Source organism: Vigna umbellata, chromosome 1 (genome assembly GCF_029865625.1).
Source record: "Vigna umbellata cultivar VRB3 chromosome 1, Vumbellata_1.0, whole genome shotgun sequence".
Lineage (NCBI taxonomy): Eukaryota > Viridiplantae > Streptophyta > Magnoliopsida > Fabales > Fabaceae > Vigna > Vigna umbellata.
Window position 1 is genome coordinate 99,482,034 of NC_142165.1, and position 18,412 is coordinate 99,500,445.

General features: G+C 32.9%; 4 protein-coding genes across 4 annotated transcripts; 1 reads left to right on the plus strand and 3 right to left on the minus strand.

Moving 5' to 3' along the window:
• Positions 1–1,874: 1,874 nt before the first annotated feature.
• Positions 1,875–4,147, minus strand: LOC124819613 (protein MIS12 homolog). Its single transcript, XM_047291165.2, has 7 exons — positions 3,957–4,147; positions 3,819–3,876; positions 3,618–3,737; positions 3,236–3,328; positions 3,020–3,149; positions 2,208–2,345; positions 1,875–2,114 (listed from the first exon to the last, which is right to left on the minus strand). The coding sequence occupies exons 1-7, from the start codon at positions 4,094–4,096 to the stop codon at positions 2,053–2,055; spliced, it is 741 nt and encodes a 246-aa protein (XP_047147121.2). The 5' UTR covers positions 4,097–4,147; the 3' UTR covers positions 1,875–2,052.
• Positions 4,148–6,991: 2,844 nt separating this feature from the next.
• LOC124819619 (tetraspanin-11-like) lies at positions 6,992–8,231 on the plus strand. Its single transcript, XM_047291173.2, has 2 exons — positions 6,992–7,509; positions 7,727–8,231. Exons 1-2 carry the CDS (start codon positions 7,006–7,008, stop codon positions 8,042–8,044), a joined length of 822 nt encoding a protein of 273 aa, XP_047147129.1. The 5' UTR covers positions 6,992–7,005; the 3' UTR covers positions 8,045–8,231.
• Positions 8,232–9,542: 1,311 nt separating this feature from the next.
• Positions 9,543–13,187, minus strand: CDF1 (cell growth defect factor-like protein (DUF3353)). Its single transcript, XM_047291170.2, has 5 exons — positions 12,898–13,187; positions 12,679–12,749; positions 11,136–11,518; positions 9,974–10,050; positions 9,543–9,877 (listed from the first exon to the last, which is right to left on the minus strand). Exons 1-5 carry the CDS (start codon positions 12,954–12,956, stop codon positions 9,727–9,729), a joined length of 741 nt encoding a protein of 246 aa, XP_047147126.1. The 5' UTR covers positions 12,957–13,187; the 3' UTR covers positions 9,543–9,726.
• Positions 13,188–16,154: 2,967 nt separating this feature from the next.
• CAS (calcium sensing receptor) lies at positions 16,155–18,412 on the minus strand. The gene is made up of 6 exons (XM_047291163.2): positions 18,071–18,412; positions 17,727–17,972; positions 17,065–17,257; positions 16,789–16,930; positions 16,573–16,704; positions 16,155–16,489 (listed from the first exon to the last, which is right to left on the minus strand). Exons 1-6 carry the CDS (start codon positions 18,293–18,295, stop codon positions 16,249–16,251), a joined length of 1,179 nt encoding a protein of 392 aa, XP_047147119.1. The 5' UTR covers positions 18,296–18,412; the 3' UTR covers positions 16,155–16,248.

The following is an 18,412-nucleotide window of genomic DNA, read 5'->3' on the forward strand; positions in this document are numbered from 1 at the left end:
TAAAGCCAAATTATAATATATAAGATGCAAATCTCACCATACAAGCCGGTTTGTGAGGATGAGTTTGGCTTATAAACCACTTTCAAATAATTCATAACTTTAATCTCAAATCTTCCACCATTTTCCTCATCTAACATCCGATGTTGCAGAGATGTAAAATCATGTTCTCTTTGGGGTTGGTAATTTAATAAATTTATCTATTTTTCTTAATAATCTTGTTCTTGTATAGAGAGTTCATAATTTATTGCATTGTGAAACCGGTTTTCTTTTATTTGAACATTATGTACTTCTTTTTCTCAATTACGTTTCTTAGTTTATCTTTATGGTGCTTTTGGTATCTCATGTCACGAAATACGTAAATTTTCTAAACGAATTTTCAGTTAAGTAATTTCATTCCTTTCTTACATTTTTCAGGCAAAGAACATTAGTTGCCATCAGAAATTCTTGCATATAATTGACGATTCCCCTGTGTCCCTGTATTATATGACAGTAAGAGGTATTGTGTTTTCATAGTATCCTTATATTTAGATTTTCAAAGATTTGAAATCTTGGCTCTAATCTGTGTTAGGCTAAAAAAAAGTGATGTATCCATATTATATTTTTATGGAGATGGCACACCATTGAGGTGCCCACCATGTACGCAGTTCGGGAACTGTAGATTCATGCAGATTACCCCAAATTTCTGTTTCTTGGAGTGGTAAGCAGTAACTATAATGCTTCTCCTACTGAATACATGTCAAATCTGAGGATAAATTCGGCTAGAAGTTAAAAATCTGTGGAGAAAAAATTCACTTAGAGAATGTTTAGGGTAACACTAACAATTTTGGCATGATGGGAAAAAAATATTGACTTAACAGCTGTCTCAAAGTTTAATTTTGATATCTTATTGGTTTGAATTCCAATTTATAAAAATTAAACTGACAGGTTTTGAGCATAAAATATTCATTTAGTGAATTCAATGTAAACACATGAGATGCGTTCCCAGTTTCCCACTAAAATTTGACAAGTTTAACTTGCTGGAATTCTTTTAATTATTGCTCCTTGTAAAATTTCTGTTGTTTGTGCATTTTCTGAACAACTAACTACTGATTTATCTGTCTACAATATGGAAGTTTCTCTATCTTACATTACTGGATTGATTATTTTTCTGCTTCATATTGAATGACGTGTTCATGCACTTACTATTAACAACTTTACTGTATGATTCAAAATTATTTGGGATGCTTCTAGTTGCTGATTATGAATGTCTATTTTTGTAACAATGTTACTTGATTATTTGAATTCTCGGTTATAATAGAAGTGCTTTCAACATTGTTGTCATTTTGGCTCGATTCCTGATCTTGGCGTGAAATTTGTTAAATTTGTGCTTCATAATAGAAAATGACTAATTAAATAATTTGTTAAAAGTAAGGTATAATTAAAGTTGAAGCTTCCAACAGGTTTTGACGTCATAAATTTCTTTTTCTTGGTAATTTTGTGTCCATATTTTATTTTTATGTTCTAAAGATAATCTCTTTTTTTTTTCATGTGAGACATGCACATAAGAATCAAAAACTCAAGCAAGATAGAATGTTTACTTGTATTCAGGCTGGGCGAACTAGTCTTATGCCTGAACATTTTGAAAACTGTCGCTCACAACAAGGATCATCCAAAGCCTATAAAGGTATTATTTTCAGTTCTTCCTTTGTGTGTTTGATGTTTTTATCATAAATCTTTACCACCATATTTTCCTTTTTTGATTTAGTTATATATTTTCAAATCTACGTTTTATTCTGTATTGTAAATTATTGTCCAAATCATCATGTTATTTTAACATTGCTACCATTCGATGACCAGAGATATAACTTTGGGCATGCCCTGTTAATGTGAATGTATTTAGAGAAATTAATCTGTTATATTTTCAACATATATATAGTATATAACTACGGGAAATTCAGTCCAATTAAATTTGTAGGTAATTTTAAGATTCTGAAATTGACACATACAGGAGTAATTATATAGTGGGTAAAACACGCAGCGTCCAGTCCAACTAGATTGATGAAAATGACAAGTTCACATACTCTTCATGATACCTACAAATTCTTCAATGTCGTCTAAGTTCTTATTTGAGAGTCCTGGAAACATGAATAATCAATTAAAGAACAGAATAGAGTTTAACTAGCAAAAGTTGATGCATGTTGCACTACAATGAATTAAATTTTGGCTACCTTTAGCAGAATGTACAGCAGATAGATCCATTTCTGTGCTATAGATCCTTTTTGTTTTCATTTGGTCAGTCTCTTCAATCATGCTGGAGTTTAGCTTTCCCAACTTCATTCCAAGTTCTGAGGCAGTGGTCACAATCTCTGCAGCAATCAATGGTTTGTATAAAGATCTGTCAACTCAGACGCTTAATATGATTCAACTATGTTTGACAATAATTCAACCAGAAATTGCATTTTTTTTGCCATCATATGAGAACAATATAGGACACCGGAAAATGTTGTTCGCATTATTTGGCAGGACCTTAACATCCCAATCCATAGGCACCAATGATGGTGCCCCTAAATAATTGGTGTGGTTTTTAAGTACAAAGAACTAAAGTAACCCTTCTTACAACTGTTTTGTCAAATTCCTATCAGATAAAAAACGACGTATAAAAAAATCAGAATAAAATGACCAATACGATCATGAACGTACATCATTTAATAAAATGACCAAGGTATGCAACTGTAAAAGAAAAAAGAATAAATAATGGGAAATGCCATTTCTGAGGATCCGTAAAAGGGATTTTCTTAATAATTAAATCACGTTCTATCTGAATTGTACATAACCTAAGAATTCAATGTTCTTGTGGTTCACTGACTGTAAATCAAAAGCAATATGCAGGTGTCGAAACAGATACCGTTTAGAAATGGAGTATCCCCTGCTTGATTAAAATGGAAAGCATAATTTTGCTATAAAAAATAGTTCAGCGGGATTGAATTGTGAATACTGATGGTCAAGATATGAGCAAAAAGACGAGGAGCTCTTTAATTACCCTGAAACAACTCATTCATAGAGTTTTTCTCATATAATTGTACTGCTTCATTGATATATCCAGCATTGACAGTAGACTTTCTTTCTAATAGTTGAATTTCTTGATTAAGCATTTCAGAATCCTTCGCCACCTGACAGCATACTCATTACCAAGACAAGTCCAACAATAATCAATTCTGAAAAAAAGAAAGAATTTAGCAATCACCATTCTTATTACCTCAGTTAATTTCTCTCTCAAAGAATCTAACTGAGCATCTATATCTGGATCAAAAGGAGCACCTGGATCATGGCCACTCTCAGTTGATTCATCCTGGAAGTACACATTCTATCATGGTCAGACAATCAACCAAGAATGAAAATTTATACTAAGGAAGCAATAAACCAGCACATATATTTTCTACGTATGACTTAGGGTTTAGATGTCAGGTTTTCTGGTATGCACTTCAAAGGACACATCCACCATACCCAAAGCATCATATATAACATTACCAACGAAATAGTAATGTTATAAAGGCCAATACGCGCAAATAAAAAATGAATTAATACTTAACTTGAGTTAAAAAAGAATGCTTAAAAACAGTAATTGCAGCAGAAGATACCGTGTTTGGCAAACGAAAACCTCGGGGGAGAGAAAAACAGTGACGGATGATGTAATTCTCCCAAGCACCAAGCTGTTTGTCCAAAACAGATTGAACCCTCTGACGAATGCAATCAACACCCTTTCACAACACAACAGTAACACAATAAGATCCATTACCCTAATTTTTGTATCCAACGCAATAAGAGAAAGAGAGAGAGACCCTTTTCAGATCTTGGGACTTTTGGGTGCCTTCGATGTTCAACTTCGTGGATGCGTCCCTGCAATTGAAGCTCACGTTGCATAATTTCCAGAATTATATTTCAAAAAAGTAATAGAAAAAAAAGGAAAAGAGTGTTACTGATAGAAAAAATCGAAAGCTTCATCGAGAACATCGTCGACGTTGTTCAGAACTTCGTTACAGAAGAGTTGTGGGTTCAGATTGAGAGCATCAAACACCGCTTCACTCTCACTCCCTTCCATTCCCGCCAAATTCCCCATTTCCCTTTCAAAAACTCTTTGCTACTTCAACTAGTCTCTCACCCTCGCATAGCCGGGTCTTTTTCTTTTTTTATTTCTTTTAGAAAAATAATATAGTTTTATTATAATCATATATAACATATAGATATGTTAAATAAATAAAAAGTTGAATCATGTAAAAGAATTAAATAGTTATATTATCTTATGATAATATATATTAAAACAATAATAATATAATTATACACAATAATGATATTAAACACTCTTGTATGGTGCATTATATGTGAAAATAATATGTAAAGATAAATTAACAATAACAAAAGAGTGTAAGTAATTGAAATATGGTCCCTGGTAAATAAAAGTAGAATGTATGTAAAAAAATAAAATTATAAGCTATATTATGAAATATGAATGATTCTACACAAAATAGAAATAATATAAAGTTGATATTAAAATTTATAAATAAAAACACATCTAGATAGAAACAATTTAAAAGATAAAAGATAATACAAAGTGATTATACGGGAGAATACATAAGTGATAAATATTCATTGTTAATTTTAAGAGAACAAATTGTTTTTTTTTTGTTAATGTTTGTTTAAGAAAATATAATAAAGATTTCTACTTGACATTACTATAACTAATTTATTTAGGTATGAAGTTTCATTTCAAATTATTTAAGGAGAAATACGAGAGGATGAAATTAATATAACAAAAAAAAACAACATAAGATATTATAGACAACATAAATGGTAGAAACATAAAATAATAAAAAAATAGGAAAGGTAAATGGAATAAAAGATGGAAAGACATGAAGCCGAAGGGAATAAAGTGTTCACACTATTATGATACCAGACTACACAAGATAAGTGGTGGTGGTGCCAGTTAAGCCTTGGTTCAAGATAAGAGGAGCTCAAAAACACTCAAAAAGAGACTATCTCAACTCGTTCTAGAAATGATTGAACATATTAACTTTACTCTAGAAAATATTCAATCCCTTACAAAGTGATGGAAAAACTCTCTTAAATAAACAAAGAGAGTGGTATTTTATTTACAAAAAAAAAATAACATTCTAAAAATTAGAGCAACCAAAAGATGAGATGATTTCCAAATCTTTATGAGACTATTTAATCTTCAAGAGATGTTAAAAAAGAACGTTTTTCTCTCCTATGCATCTCAAACCCTAACACTTTGTTCACTTGAATGAATTTGGGGGAGAATGATTAAATGGATTGGAGAGGATTTGAATTTAAATTTTTTTGTTATTTATTTTAGTGAATTTGGAGGTAAGTGAGAATAGATTTGAAAGTAATTTTTTTTAATCTGTTACATCAATCAAATCCAACACTAATTCTCACAAAATTTACTTTCAAATCCAGTCTCACTTACTTCCAAATCCATTCAAATAAACAACAAAAAAATTTACTTTTAAATCCTCTCAAATTTATTCAACCACTATCTCCGAAATCATAACAAAGCTTCAATCTTCTGTAGGTCTCATCAAATATTCAAAAAAATGTTTTTTTTTTTCTCTTCATGTAAATGTATGAATTTTTCACACAGATAACACAACGTGAACTTCTTTTCAGCAAAATAACATATTATAGGTTTTATTTTTACCTGTATAATATGCTTTTTATTGTGCTAGTTGAAAAATTAGTTTTTGAGAAACCGAAATTTAAACATGTTTTTAGAGTTTTTGTTAAAAAGCCATACTAATGCAAAAACATGTTTAAAATTAAACCGAATTAATAAAGTAGAAAAAGTAAAAGTGAACTATCTGGGTAAATAAAACCTACATTATCTGAGCATAAAATATACATACAGTGAATTCAATGTAAACATATATATGCACATTAACAATTATATGGATTGATAGACTGAAAACTTTCATGTTTTCTTCAATGAGATGCATTCCCAGTTCCCACTAAAATTTGATAAGTTTAACTTGCTGGAATTCTTTTAATTATTGCTCCTTGTAAATTTTTGTTGTTTATGCATTTTCTGAACAACTAACTACCGATTCTTGACCAGTTTGCTCTAATATTCTACTTACTTGCAGTTGTTCAATCAAACTATATTTATATGCTGGAGTATTTTGACAGAATTGTGTAAATATTTATTTTAATTTTAATTATATATATTATATTATTTTTGTATGCGACATATGTAATGAACAAATTTTAAAGAAACTATATATAATGTAACTTATATGAAAGTGAAAAAAAAACTTGTGAAATAAACGTATAAAGTTATTTTAAATGGATAATTAGTTTTTCTTTTTATTTTTTTTATCTTATGCGTAAATAATAGAATAATAATTCTGAGACCAAAATATGAAAAATTAAAAGAATTATTAATGGTAAACTAAAAATATGTGCTGCACACAAGGTGTGTGAGTATGCCATCCGTTTTAGTGGTAAACTAAAAATTAAAAGAAATTAACATCATTAAACATTAAACATTAAATCCATTAATTTCGTAATACAAGGCTTTATCATAATCAAACTTTAAAATATAAACTCAAACCAAAATCTCGTGTAAAGAAAAAATATATTAAACATCCTAAATTTTTTTAATCTCATTGTCGTAAGTAGAATATGAATATTTTTTTTCATCAGTGTACGAATTTATTTTCATTATAATTTAGTTTTTTTATTTTTCATATAATATGATACAAGGCGAAAAAATATATTAGGTGAAACAGTTTCAAATTAGAACTGATACAGAGTGATGTGATGTATCCACAGTGCGCCACGTGGAACACCACACCATGCAGATCGCATATCCGTAATTACACTCCCATCCCTCCCACAGTTACACTAAAAACTGCTTTTGTTTCCACTTTTAAAACAGTTCCTATTCATCCACAACGTTTCACCAAACATTCATTCTTCAACTTTTCATTAACTTCCTCGTAATTTGCCAACATGTTCCGCATAAGCAACACCGTTGTCGGCGCGCTCAACATTCTCTCCTTGCTCCTGGGCGTGGCCGCCGTGGCCTCCTCCGCTTACATCCACATCCGCGGCGGCTCCGACTGCCAGAAGGTCCTGCAGGTGCCGCTTCTAGTCGGCGGCATCTTCGTGGTGCTGGTCTCCACCTTGGGAATCGTGGGGTCGCTGTACCGTGTCAACACTGCGCTCTACGCCTACCTCTTCGTCACGTTTGCGCTCATCGTGGGCCTCGCCTTCTTCACCGTCTTCACGCTGTTCGTGACGAACAGGAAGGTGGGGCAGCAGGTTTCCGGCAAGGGCTACGGCGAGTACAGGGTGGCCGATTTCTCGCACTGGCTGCAGCGCTACGTCGTCAACAACAAGAACTGGGACGAGGTGAAGAGTTGCTTGATGGACGCGCACGTGTGCCAGAACCTCGCCATCAACGGTGGCCGCAACAACGACTTCCTCATTTTCAAACACCTAACAACAACGCAGGTTTTATATCTCTTCTTTCTCCTTCTAATCTCTTGTTAACTTCATTAATTAAGAATAAATAATTCATGTAAGTTTATCATTCACTTGTTATCATCTTGCAAACAGTGTTCGAATCATGGTGATTAAATTACGTTATCATGGCTAGGGTTGCGACATGCAAATGCATTTGAATGACGTACGTAGCAATTACTTAACTTTTTGTATTTTGTTTTTTCAGTCTGGTTGTTGTAAACCACCAGCGTATTGTGGGTTCATAATGAAGAATGGTACGTTCTGGGAAGTGCCAAAAGAGGGTCCAGCAGTGAATAATTCTGACTGCAGCACTTGGAACAACAGAGAAGACAAACTGTGCTACGATTGCAATTCATGCAAGGGAGGAGTTTTGGCTAACATAAGGAACCAATGGAGACGTCTCACTGTGTTCAACGCATGCGTGCTTTTGGTAGTCACTGCCATATATGCCTTGGGCTGCTACGCCATCAAGAACAACAGATTCGATTCACAGTGCAACCACCCCAAAACACCATTTCCTTGATTCCACTAGTGTTCTTGCATGCAACATATACAGAGAACTAGTTTGTGTCCTCATTATCTAGGTTAATTACTTAGTTATAATGTTTGAAGTGCATTAGTATTAATTGTTTGGACGTCAGTATGTGTGTATATTATGTATTGTTTTGTGGTTTTTTGTAATGCTGGATATTGTTACTCAATTTCTTTAATCCTTTTGTTATTCGTGGCATTTAGCGTTTAGATCTGTTTTGAATTGTGTTCATTTCTTGAACTATTTGTTCTGGTTTCAATCATCAACGCTTGATGATGTTAGCCTTCATATCATATGTTTCCTACTCAGTCGTGTTCATCCTTCAATGAAAACTGCTTTCCAGGTTTTTTGTTAATTTTAATCATTTATGTCAGCATCGAATTTTTATGATTTTAATAAAGTGATATATTTACTTTTTTTATATTTTTAATAAAATAGCACTTGCTTTTCTTATTTTATGTAAAGATATTATATTAACTAAAACTTAAAATAAAATTATGAAAACTGGGAGTAAAGTTTAAAACATAAAATTTATTTTTTTATAAGAAAATATAGATATTTAGTTTCGTATAATAAAATACAGGAGGTGAAAATCACTTTATTAAAGACATAAAATAATAGAAATGTTTTGTTTACTTAAAAATAATAGAAAATAATATTTATTTCAGAAATTACAAGGAGTGAATGATATCTACTATTATATAGAAAGGATTTTCCATTTTTATATATAATTTTTTTCAATTTATTTTTTAGGTATTGTTTTTTTTTTAAAATTAAAGTAATTTCTTAAGGGATCCTTTTTCGTTTGACCATTAACAGTGATTTATATTTATTTTTATAATTATAATAATAATAATTGTATTGTTATTTGTTATGCTAAAAAAATATGGATACAACGTTTCACTAGATAAGGAGGTAAGTGTTTATCTCAAGTGTTATTTCTTTATTTTTATATAATAAGTTTTCTTTAAAATTCACGGGCTGTCGGGAAATATCTAGGGTGTTTCTTCCTGTACCCCATCAAAATTCTCCCTACCCTACCACAAGCTTATGGAAATATTGATCCGAAACAGATGTTTTACCATGTAAAGAGTCGTAGTATTTACAATACCTTCAATCTAACTATTGATAAATTGACAGCATAAATAGTTTTGGACTTTCAACTACATATTTTCTCGTCAATTTATTGACAATTTAATAATAATAATTGGACTAAAAGTGACGATTAAAATTATTTCTTACTTTATTAATTTTTTAGTTCAATTGCCAACCGACATTAATAGTAAAAGAAGTTTTAAATATTAATAAAAACAATAATTTTGTGTGTGTAAATTTTAAAACAATTATTATAAAAATATTGTGAAAATTAGAAGACGGAATAGAATTTTCACCCTGATAAGAATAGAGTTTTGCACGTTGCACCTCGTGATACTTCAAAAGGAAATAATCATTACAATTTCAATATTTATTAAACAGCTGCAATATGTGATAGATAAAAAAATAATGATTAAGATGAACTTATTTTGAAATAATCACGCTGACCATTCCCAATTCAGAAAGTTGTTTTGATAAAGTATAAGACAGTAAACATTTAAGCTCGCTAAACAAAAGTGCAGCTCGATCGCCTATAAACTCATCTCCTAATAAAACGTTGAAAGAATTGATGCTCTACTTCACTTGAGAAAAGTACAAGCAACGAACAAGAATGTATAAACTACCAATGACGTTAGGAGTTCAAGTGTCCAAGTTGGGCGCAGCAACACAGCTGGAATATTGGGTACCAGCACTGAACCAGATACCCATCCAGCCACAAGAGCTCCAAATCTATCATAGTGCAAAAACAAAACAATGTAGACGGTGATGGCAAATAGGATAAAAAAATCAGCGGGAAAATATAAGCTGGATACTCTAGTCACTTACCCAATAATGAATGCTCTCCCCAAGCTCTTTGTCTTTTCGTTAAGAAAATATATGCAAGCAGCCAAAGAGATCGCCACCTGCAGAAGCAATACGATAATTCTGTCAATAAGTAGACATGCATTGACAAAGGTAATATTACCAAAGTCAATTGATCCAAGTAGAAGGGAACCAGGTTCCCCTTATGTAAAATCTCAAGTTCAAGTCCTTTGAGTGAGTATGTATGCACACAAAGAGGAGAGCATTACTGCCCGCCCGAATCTACTTAGAGTTGGAGGAACCCAAAGTGACCATTGAGCATCAACCATGTAAGGGTCTTATAAGAAACTCTCATGAGATCTTATTTTACATTAAGTGGGTCTCACCATACCAAGTCATTTCTAAGCTACTCTTTGAAATCTTGTTCTAAAAGTGAGGTCTTGTAAAAGACCCACACTTTTATAATTTTTTATTTGCACTTCAATGTTTTAACTTAAAAAAATTAATTTAATTATTATAACTAAATATTAATTTAATGTTGGTGTTTCAAAGAGGCTGATGTTAAAAGTTACCTTTTATACTTAAAGACTGAAGGTCATATACAAGGTCTTATACATGGTCAGAGTCTTAACTTTAAGACAAGACTCTGACCATGAGATGTAACATCAGCATGATCTATCAAAGTTTCCTTCCTATAAGACCCTTACATGGGAAATGCTCTTGGAAAACAAGACAATATTAACATTTTATTAAAATACTGAAAACCTTAAAAAAGAGAATGGCCAAGGAGAAAATTGGATTAAAATCATGGTTTATGGTTAAAGTACTGAACACGGTAACCTGAAAATCCGATAGTCACAATGATCGGAAATTTCTATGGAACCGTAAGTAATAGTCAGGCACCACTCAAGTATAGCCTTTGAATGGTAGTTGACTTCATTTCCAGCAGTGTGGATAAGGACTGATACACATATGCTAAATGGCTCGGAAGGTAAGGACTAAATGAATATATAATTCGGTTTTCTTTTTTAAAATCTAGGGGCGTCACTCTCCAAATATTTATAGAAAATGAAATCTATAAAGTTTTTCTTCCTGAAAAAAATACAGTTTTATTCTAAAAAATGCATTTAGGTATACACCAAACAGAAGAGGAAAGAGAAAAAAAAAAAGGAAATTCAAAGCAAACCTGAAAAGCAGGTCCAGTTTCGGCGGAATTCATAATACTCCAGCCACCCATGAAGGCAAAGAGAAACAATCTTCTGAGGATGATTTCAGGCGGTGGAAGTTCAACAAAGTTTAGCAAGTTCTTCACCCATGGTGGAGACTCTTCTACTTTCTTTTTTAACTTGCTTTTCAAATTAATTTTTGTTTTCCTCCTCTGTATGAAACTTGCCATCAATAATTTTTCAAAAGCCGCTTCAATTGATTCTTCACTCCTCTCATGCCCGGCATATTGTTGCAACAAAAAATTTCTTGATCCCCAAATTTCTTCTTCAGAAGCATCAGGGCTAATACCAAGACGACGGTAAGAATCCCAAACATTGATTCGAGGGAATTTCTGGACATTACCTGCATATAAGAATTATATATAAATTCACATATCAATAGTTAACTCATAAGGTGGAAAATAATAGACAGAGAAAAGCAACTAAGAGCATAAATGCAGACTTTACAAATAAATATGAATCATGATCTAAGTCAGTTAAACTTCAGCTGTCAGGCAATAGCCAATGATATAGAAGTTGACAGGCTTTTTGAGATCACTCAACTAGCAAGATAATAAGAAATAGCACCAGAAATTAAAAAAGGCATGTTGTTCTTGAGATCAAATTCTGTAGCCAAAAGTTTGTTACTAGGTACAAAAGATATCTCTCAAGACAGGAACATAATGCTGCCAATTAAATAAGTCTCACTGGAGACTCATACCTATATGTCTCACTCCATCTAAACAAGACCAAGCACCTCTTGACAGAGTGACAGGTGACCTCCCACAAAATTTCATAGACAATGAAACTGCATTGTTTATTCTTTTGGTTGATCAACCGACAGCCTCCTTGTTGGAAAACTTTGTTTAATTCACGTCTGTTGGGTCTCATCTTAACCTTTAGAGATAAAGTTTTCCGTGATTGTTTCTATAGAGTCGTATAGTATAGCTTATCTTGTACTTTTGCAAGATCAAATAACAAGGATCCTCGTTACTTTCTTTAACTCTCAGCATGATTTTAGTCAGAAAAAAAAAAGTAATGATACATCTAAATAGTTCAGGTAACATTGCTAAAAATTCCATATATTTAAATAATTAATATATTGAAAGAGAAAATCTGAAGGGGAGGGTAGGTGCAGAAGGTGACTTACTATTGGAGGTCCTTTAAATAGGAATAGAATTCATCTAAATTCCCATGTCCCAAAACAAAGCAAAACAAAGCCCAGCTTGGATTTTCCATCAACTTATACACAAAAGGGAACTAAGCTTGAGCTAAAAAATCAGAAGCCTGAGCAGGACTAAAAATCAAGGCTAGACACAACTGAATTGAAGCCCAAACAAGCCAAGAAATAAACAAGTACGCATTAATGTGCACAGTAGCGAAACCTTAACAATAAAGCAACTTCACCGCCTCATGACTGTATCAATAATAAAACATTTCGAGGAATTTATTTTATATAATTGATAGGGTTGGAAGTTTTGTTGTGTAATTAAATGAATAAATTTGACAGGATTTAGGTGATACCTCCGTAGGGCGTGTCCACCGCGCATCTAGTGCGAAAGGCCGTAAGCTTCTTCGCGTGTTCTCGGAGATACCTGAAGAAACCCAAATTCACGATTTATGCACGAGCAATGATAGACGAATCCGAAACCATCAATATAAAATAAAATAAGAGGTCGATTAATCTGAAAACTAAAGGCAATCATTCAAAACGCAAAGGAAACCAAAGAGAGAAAGAGGTACAATTTCTCAGCGAGAAAAGCGGTAGAGAGGTTGGGAGCTGAGAGCGAAAGCACAACCATGTCGGCCTTCTTTGTAATTAACAGAGCGAAAAAATTAAGAACGCCCTACGTCCTAACCCTAGTTGAATAGCATGGTAGGTGGAAAATTGGAAAAGCAAAGGGGAAATGGAACGTGTTCTTCTTTAGGTTCTGGCACTGAGAAGAAGAACAAGAAGAGGAAGAAGATAACTGATTACTTTTGTCTTCTATTGTGAACCACTTCCTGCTAGGGTACCGTCTTGTTCAAAATATGATACATTACGTTTTATCATCCTATATTAGAAAAAAAAAAATCACTATGATTCTTGTACATGCATTTCATACATTATGTATCTGATTAGTTTATACGTTCTCTATTACTCATCTCAGTCATTTTGTTTCTTCTAAAAATAGTTTATATTATTAATTAAAATTTTCACTACATACTTAAAATATATTTTTTATATTGAAAGATATTCGTTTGTTGTAAATGCAATTTCAGTTTTATAAAATAAACATAATCATTGCAATTTACATTTTAAACTATTAGGAAAGAAATAGGTATTTTATTCATTTGTTGTTTTATATATGTACGATAATAAATTTTATATTATACTATTTACATGAAAATGATATATATATATATATATATATATATATATATATGTAAGATAAAAAAAAAGTATGTTAATAAGTGTTTATATTTACATTCACTATTTTTAGTTTGTTGTATATTATTGTTAAAATATATATTTATTATTGTTAATTATTTTATAAATTCAAATATTTTAATATTAATAAGAAAGCTAAATTTAAATAAATTGTGATGATCTAATATATTTAGATGTTTTATTACTTAATAAAAAAATACCTAAATATGAAAACAATGAATTAAAAAATCTGAGAACATGGTTTAAAAGTTAATAAAAAGTTAATAGTTAGGATGTAATTTTGTTTATTTAAAAACTAAATGATAAAATACATAATTTGACTGTAATTTAACTTTCATGAGTTAACTTGTAAGATGAAATTTATTGTAAGAAATTAAAAATAGGTGTAGGTGATAAGATTTGTAAAGATGAAAAAATTGATATTTTAAAAAGGATAGTGATTTAAAAATAATTAAACTTAATTATTTTAATATTAAAATATTTTAATATAAATAATTTTGTTATAAATAAGTTTAATTGTTTTCAAACACATCATATTTTTTTTAAAATTATTTTTTAGAGTTTTCTAGTTTCTTAGTTGTTATTCTCCATTCGTCTCCATTAGTGAGTGGTATTGTACCGTATAGTTCTCATTCTTGGCCATACGGTCCTCACACTTGGTCGTCCTTTCATACGGTCCTCCCAGGTCGTCCACCGTCCTCTCAGGACGTCCTCCCATGGCCGTCCACCTAGGTCGTGTCAACTGGTAATGACCCATTAAGCCCTTAAATGAAGATTAAGACGTAATTGGGCCGTCATTAGGGCGGCAAAAGGTAAAAGCCCATTACAACCATTATAAATAAGAGTCCCAAGTATGATTTCTGGACCACGCTGCTCATTATGCACACCACGCGCATTATTTGCGGTGCTAACCGTTCAGTCATTTTACTGACTTGAGCGTCGAAGTACCTTTGACAGGTGTCCGCTCGGCTTGGAGAAGGGGGAGGGAGAACGAGCAACGTTCTTCCGTCCGGTCTTCAACGCCCATCCAGTCTTCAATATAACCAAGAGTGTCTCAGTGGGGGACCTCCAAACCCTATCTGAACATGAATATTTGGTTCCTAAGCTTTCTTATTCATAGACTTTAAAAGGAATTAAGGCATGTGGTCGTGGAGTCTTTGATGTTTGGTTCTTTGCTGAAGTGGTGCAGTGTAAAATAAAAAGGTAATTAAAGTGCATTGTAGGTGTGTCCAGAATAAAAAGAAATGCTATATATTCTTCTATCCTGCTTGGTGCATGCGTGAATTAGCTGGAGTGCAATTTGTTTTTTGTGTCCTTGGCCAATTAGTGAGTAGGTCTTGAGCTAATAAAACCCAGCAACTAATGCAAGACCAGTTTGGAGTTTGGTGCAGCGGTTTGAACGTCTAAATCATAATTATAGCTGAGCAAGCCATTTGATCACATCTAGCATTACTTGATGAGTATAAATATAATAATTTTAACTAAACCTTTATGTCTCTTATAATATGTTTAATGTTTGTGATGATGTGAATGTTAAAACAATAGTTGATTTTTAATATGATTTGAGAATAGTTATTAGATAAATATGTATGATATGGTGATAAAGTTGTTAATGATGATTATGGTTGTGAACAAGTATGATGAAGCTTTTATGATAAAACACGGTAACGTGATAAAGTTTTACTTTTAGTCATTTAATGGTTAATATATTTATTATTATAGTTATTTTCTTTTAGATAATTATATTGATATTATATCAATATATAAGTTTGAGACTGTTTTATTTTATCAATTTTATAATGTTTTTTTTATGAACTATAAATTGCAAAACTTGAGATGTTGCAAATTTTGTGAGAAAGTTGATATAATTCTTACAACATTTCGTTTTAGATCAAGGGTGCAAAGTTGGGTATGGATAGTTTAAACAAATGAAGATGAGGTTTTGGGGTGTTAACTCTTTCACAAAGCACCAAATTTCATAAGTAGTAAAATTGGAAAGTATATGATTTTTCATAAACATTTGCATTTGTTTAAACGCTGTGCATTTATTAATGAGGACTACAACTTAAAAACATTGATTCACAAAAAAATTGAGGATTCTATTTGAAATTTGTCCAAAAAGTGCAAGTTCATTTGCCAACCTTGTTTGTTGTTAGAGTTGTAGTTAATGTAAAATTAAAGTTTTTACCTAACAAATATATTTGTTAGCCTAGCAATACAAAGTGATTCTTGTTGTGCAAGGCGCTTATGATTACCAAAGCAAAAACTTCCAGTGATTTTTCCTCCTTTATTACTTTAAACTTTAAAATAAGAATAAAAATTTTAAAATAATGATACTACTGATAATCGAATTTAAAAAAAAAAAAATTCTAACCTTTTCGTTTTATATGACACTCAACTTTTCCATCTATATTCAATTGGAATTTAACTTCTCATATCTTTATTCAATGTGTATATTAGATTGACACTTGGAATTCCAAAACTAATATGTGCAACTAAGGGATGCAATGCAGGCACTCAAAACTTGCATAAAGGTAAAGGGTTGAAATAACATGGTTGACAAAATTGATGAAATAATTATGGGAAATAATTAATAAATATATAGGATGAGTGAAGCATGAAGAAGAGTGATTTCTATTAGCAAGAGTTTAGTGCACAAAAAGTTAGTCAGCCCCAGGAAGAAGCTTAGTGCTAGATTGGCTAGTTGTGCCAAAAGCTCTCACAGATGCAGGGATGATCCTGGATGGTGACAGCACCTCTGCGAACGAAAAGTTATAAGAATCTGTTCCTAATCTACTCTGCAACCACCCTTTGTTCCCAGAGAATCCATCAGCAACGATCCATGTGTTCTTAAAACCAAGGTTAGTCAGTGTTCTTCCCACTGTTTTTGCTACGTCCGAATACCTAATGTTACAACAAATGCTCAAATTAATATGAAAAACAATGGAATATAATCAATCAAAGCGTAGACATGGAAAGAAACCCACGAGTCCAGGATCACAACGTTGGTGCCTTTGTTGATTTTCTTCAGATAAGAAATCTTCAAAGCCACTACTTCAGCTTCCAATTTCTTCACATTCTTCACCTGCCCTTTGAGCTTACTTGGCAGTTCTTCCAAACTGAAAGACCAAAACAAGTGATAGTAGGTGAATGTTTTTGTTTCTCCTAGAAAATGGTCGGTAGTGGATAAAGCAATAACTTACGGAATGGCAACCAGCCTGTTTTTAGCACTAGAGGGAAGGCGAGGGATACCAGTCTTGTCCTTATCTTTCTCTGACCTGATATCAATCAAAACGTAGTTTTGTGCAGATATCAAATCAAGGGCTTGAGCAGGAGTTAGGTCTCCTACAAGGTCATGGAAGCAGAAGTGTTAAGGCTCCATAATAGGGTTGTGGAGCTTAAAAATCCATCAATGCAATAGCTTAGTGCATGCATACAAAAAACAATGTAATTTGCATCAAAAGAAGTCTTTAAGGTACCTTTGTAACCACGAAGATTAGAGGAGATGACAGACCAGATAGGAGGAATCAGGAGGTAGGCAACGAATAGTGCTCCTGCAGTTCCAGCAATCACAGTAGGGTCTGAAGAGGATATGGTTTCAACGGTTGAAGAAGCTATTGGCTTGGCAACATCAATCACCTTGGTCGTTTGTTGTGCAGCATCTGCCACTGTCTGATATCAAAGAGACTATCCTGATCAGGTTTTGCCTTTTCAAATGTCAAACAAAACTGAATCTTTGAAAAGGAGATTCAATCAAAAGAGAACTTGTCCAATCAACTGCTAACGAAATAATAAAATCCATGCATAGAACCAGTTACAAAGTTATTGAATTCTTAACATGTTTTAATTTAAGGTGAACACACTTTCCTTTAGAATCAGAGTAGTTCCCAGAGATACCAAATTCCATTTAAAGAAGATCGTTTTTAACATGATATTCCATTGTGTGACTATGTCAACAAAAATTTATGATTTATCCACACATAGGGTGCAATTGGCACAAATGAAAGTAGGAAAAAGGACCTCAACCCCATGATTGGCTTCCAACCAGGGAATGGTTTTGCATCCCAAAAAATTATTTAGCACACAACGACAGTGCAACATGTTCATCCTACCAAATGACTATGCAGTTAAGGAAACAAACCTTAGCAGCAGTGATAACAGGTTGGGTATCAACACCAGAGCTTTGCAGTGCTTCTTGGGCTTTCTTGGAAGCTTCAGAAATGGCAGGGGAAGCAATTTTCAAGGCCTCTTCCCCAGCTTGCTGCACAATCGGCAACGCCGTTTCGATGCCAGGTTTCAAAGCGTTCCCAATTACCTCAGCAACACGCTGTGCCGTGTCCAGAACACTCGAACCCACTTCCTGAACCTGGTCAATCGTTTTCTCAACCTATAAATAAAACAAATAAAGTTAGATTCTTTAAAAGATAAACAAAAGCTGCGAGGTATTCCAGATAATGGGTAGGCAAGGAAATCGAAAAAAATTACCTGGGTGAGAGACGAAACAATCTGATCCTTGGCGATGGAGACAGCGGCTTTGGCTTCGTTGGGAGGGGCGAAGAGAGCGAGGAGCGAAATGGTGGATGAGGTTGGCAGTGCTATGTGGTTGCGTCTGAGTTGAGGTTTGGTAAAAGTGGTGACAACTGGGTGTGAAGAAGGAGTTGGAAGAGAAGGTCTTGGAGTAGCTGAAGAAGCCATGGCAGAAATCTCCATTGGTGGTTGCTACTCTCTACACACTCACTCCCTTACTCAAAGATTCTTTGCCAGTGAGTTTAGAAAGTGATTGGTTGAAGGACGATAGATGAAAAAAGTTGGTTAGAGTGATGAGAG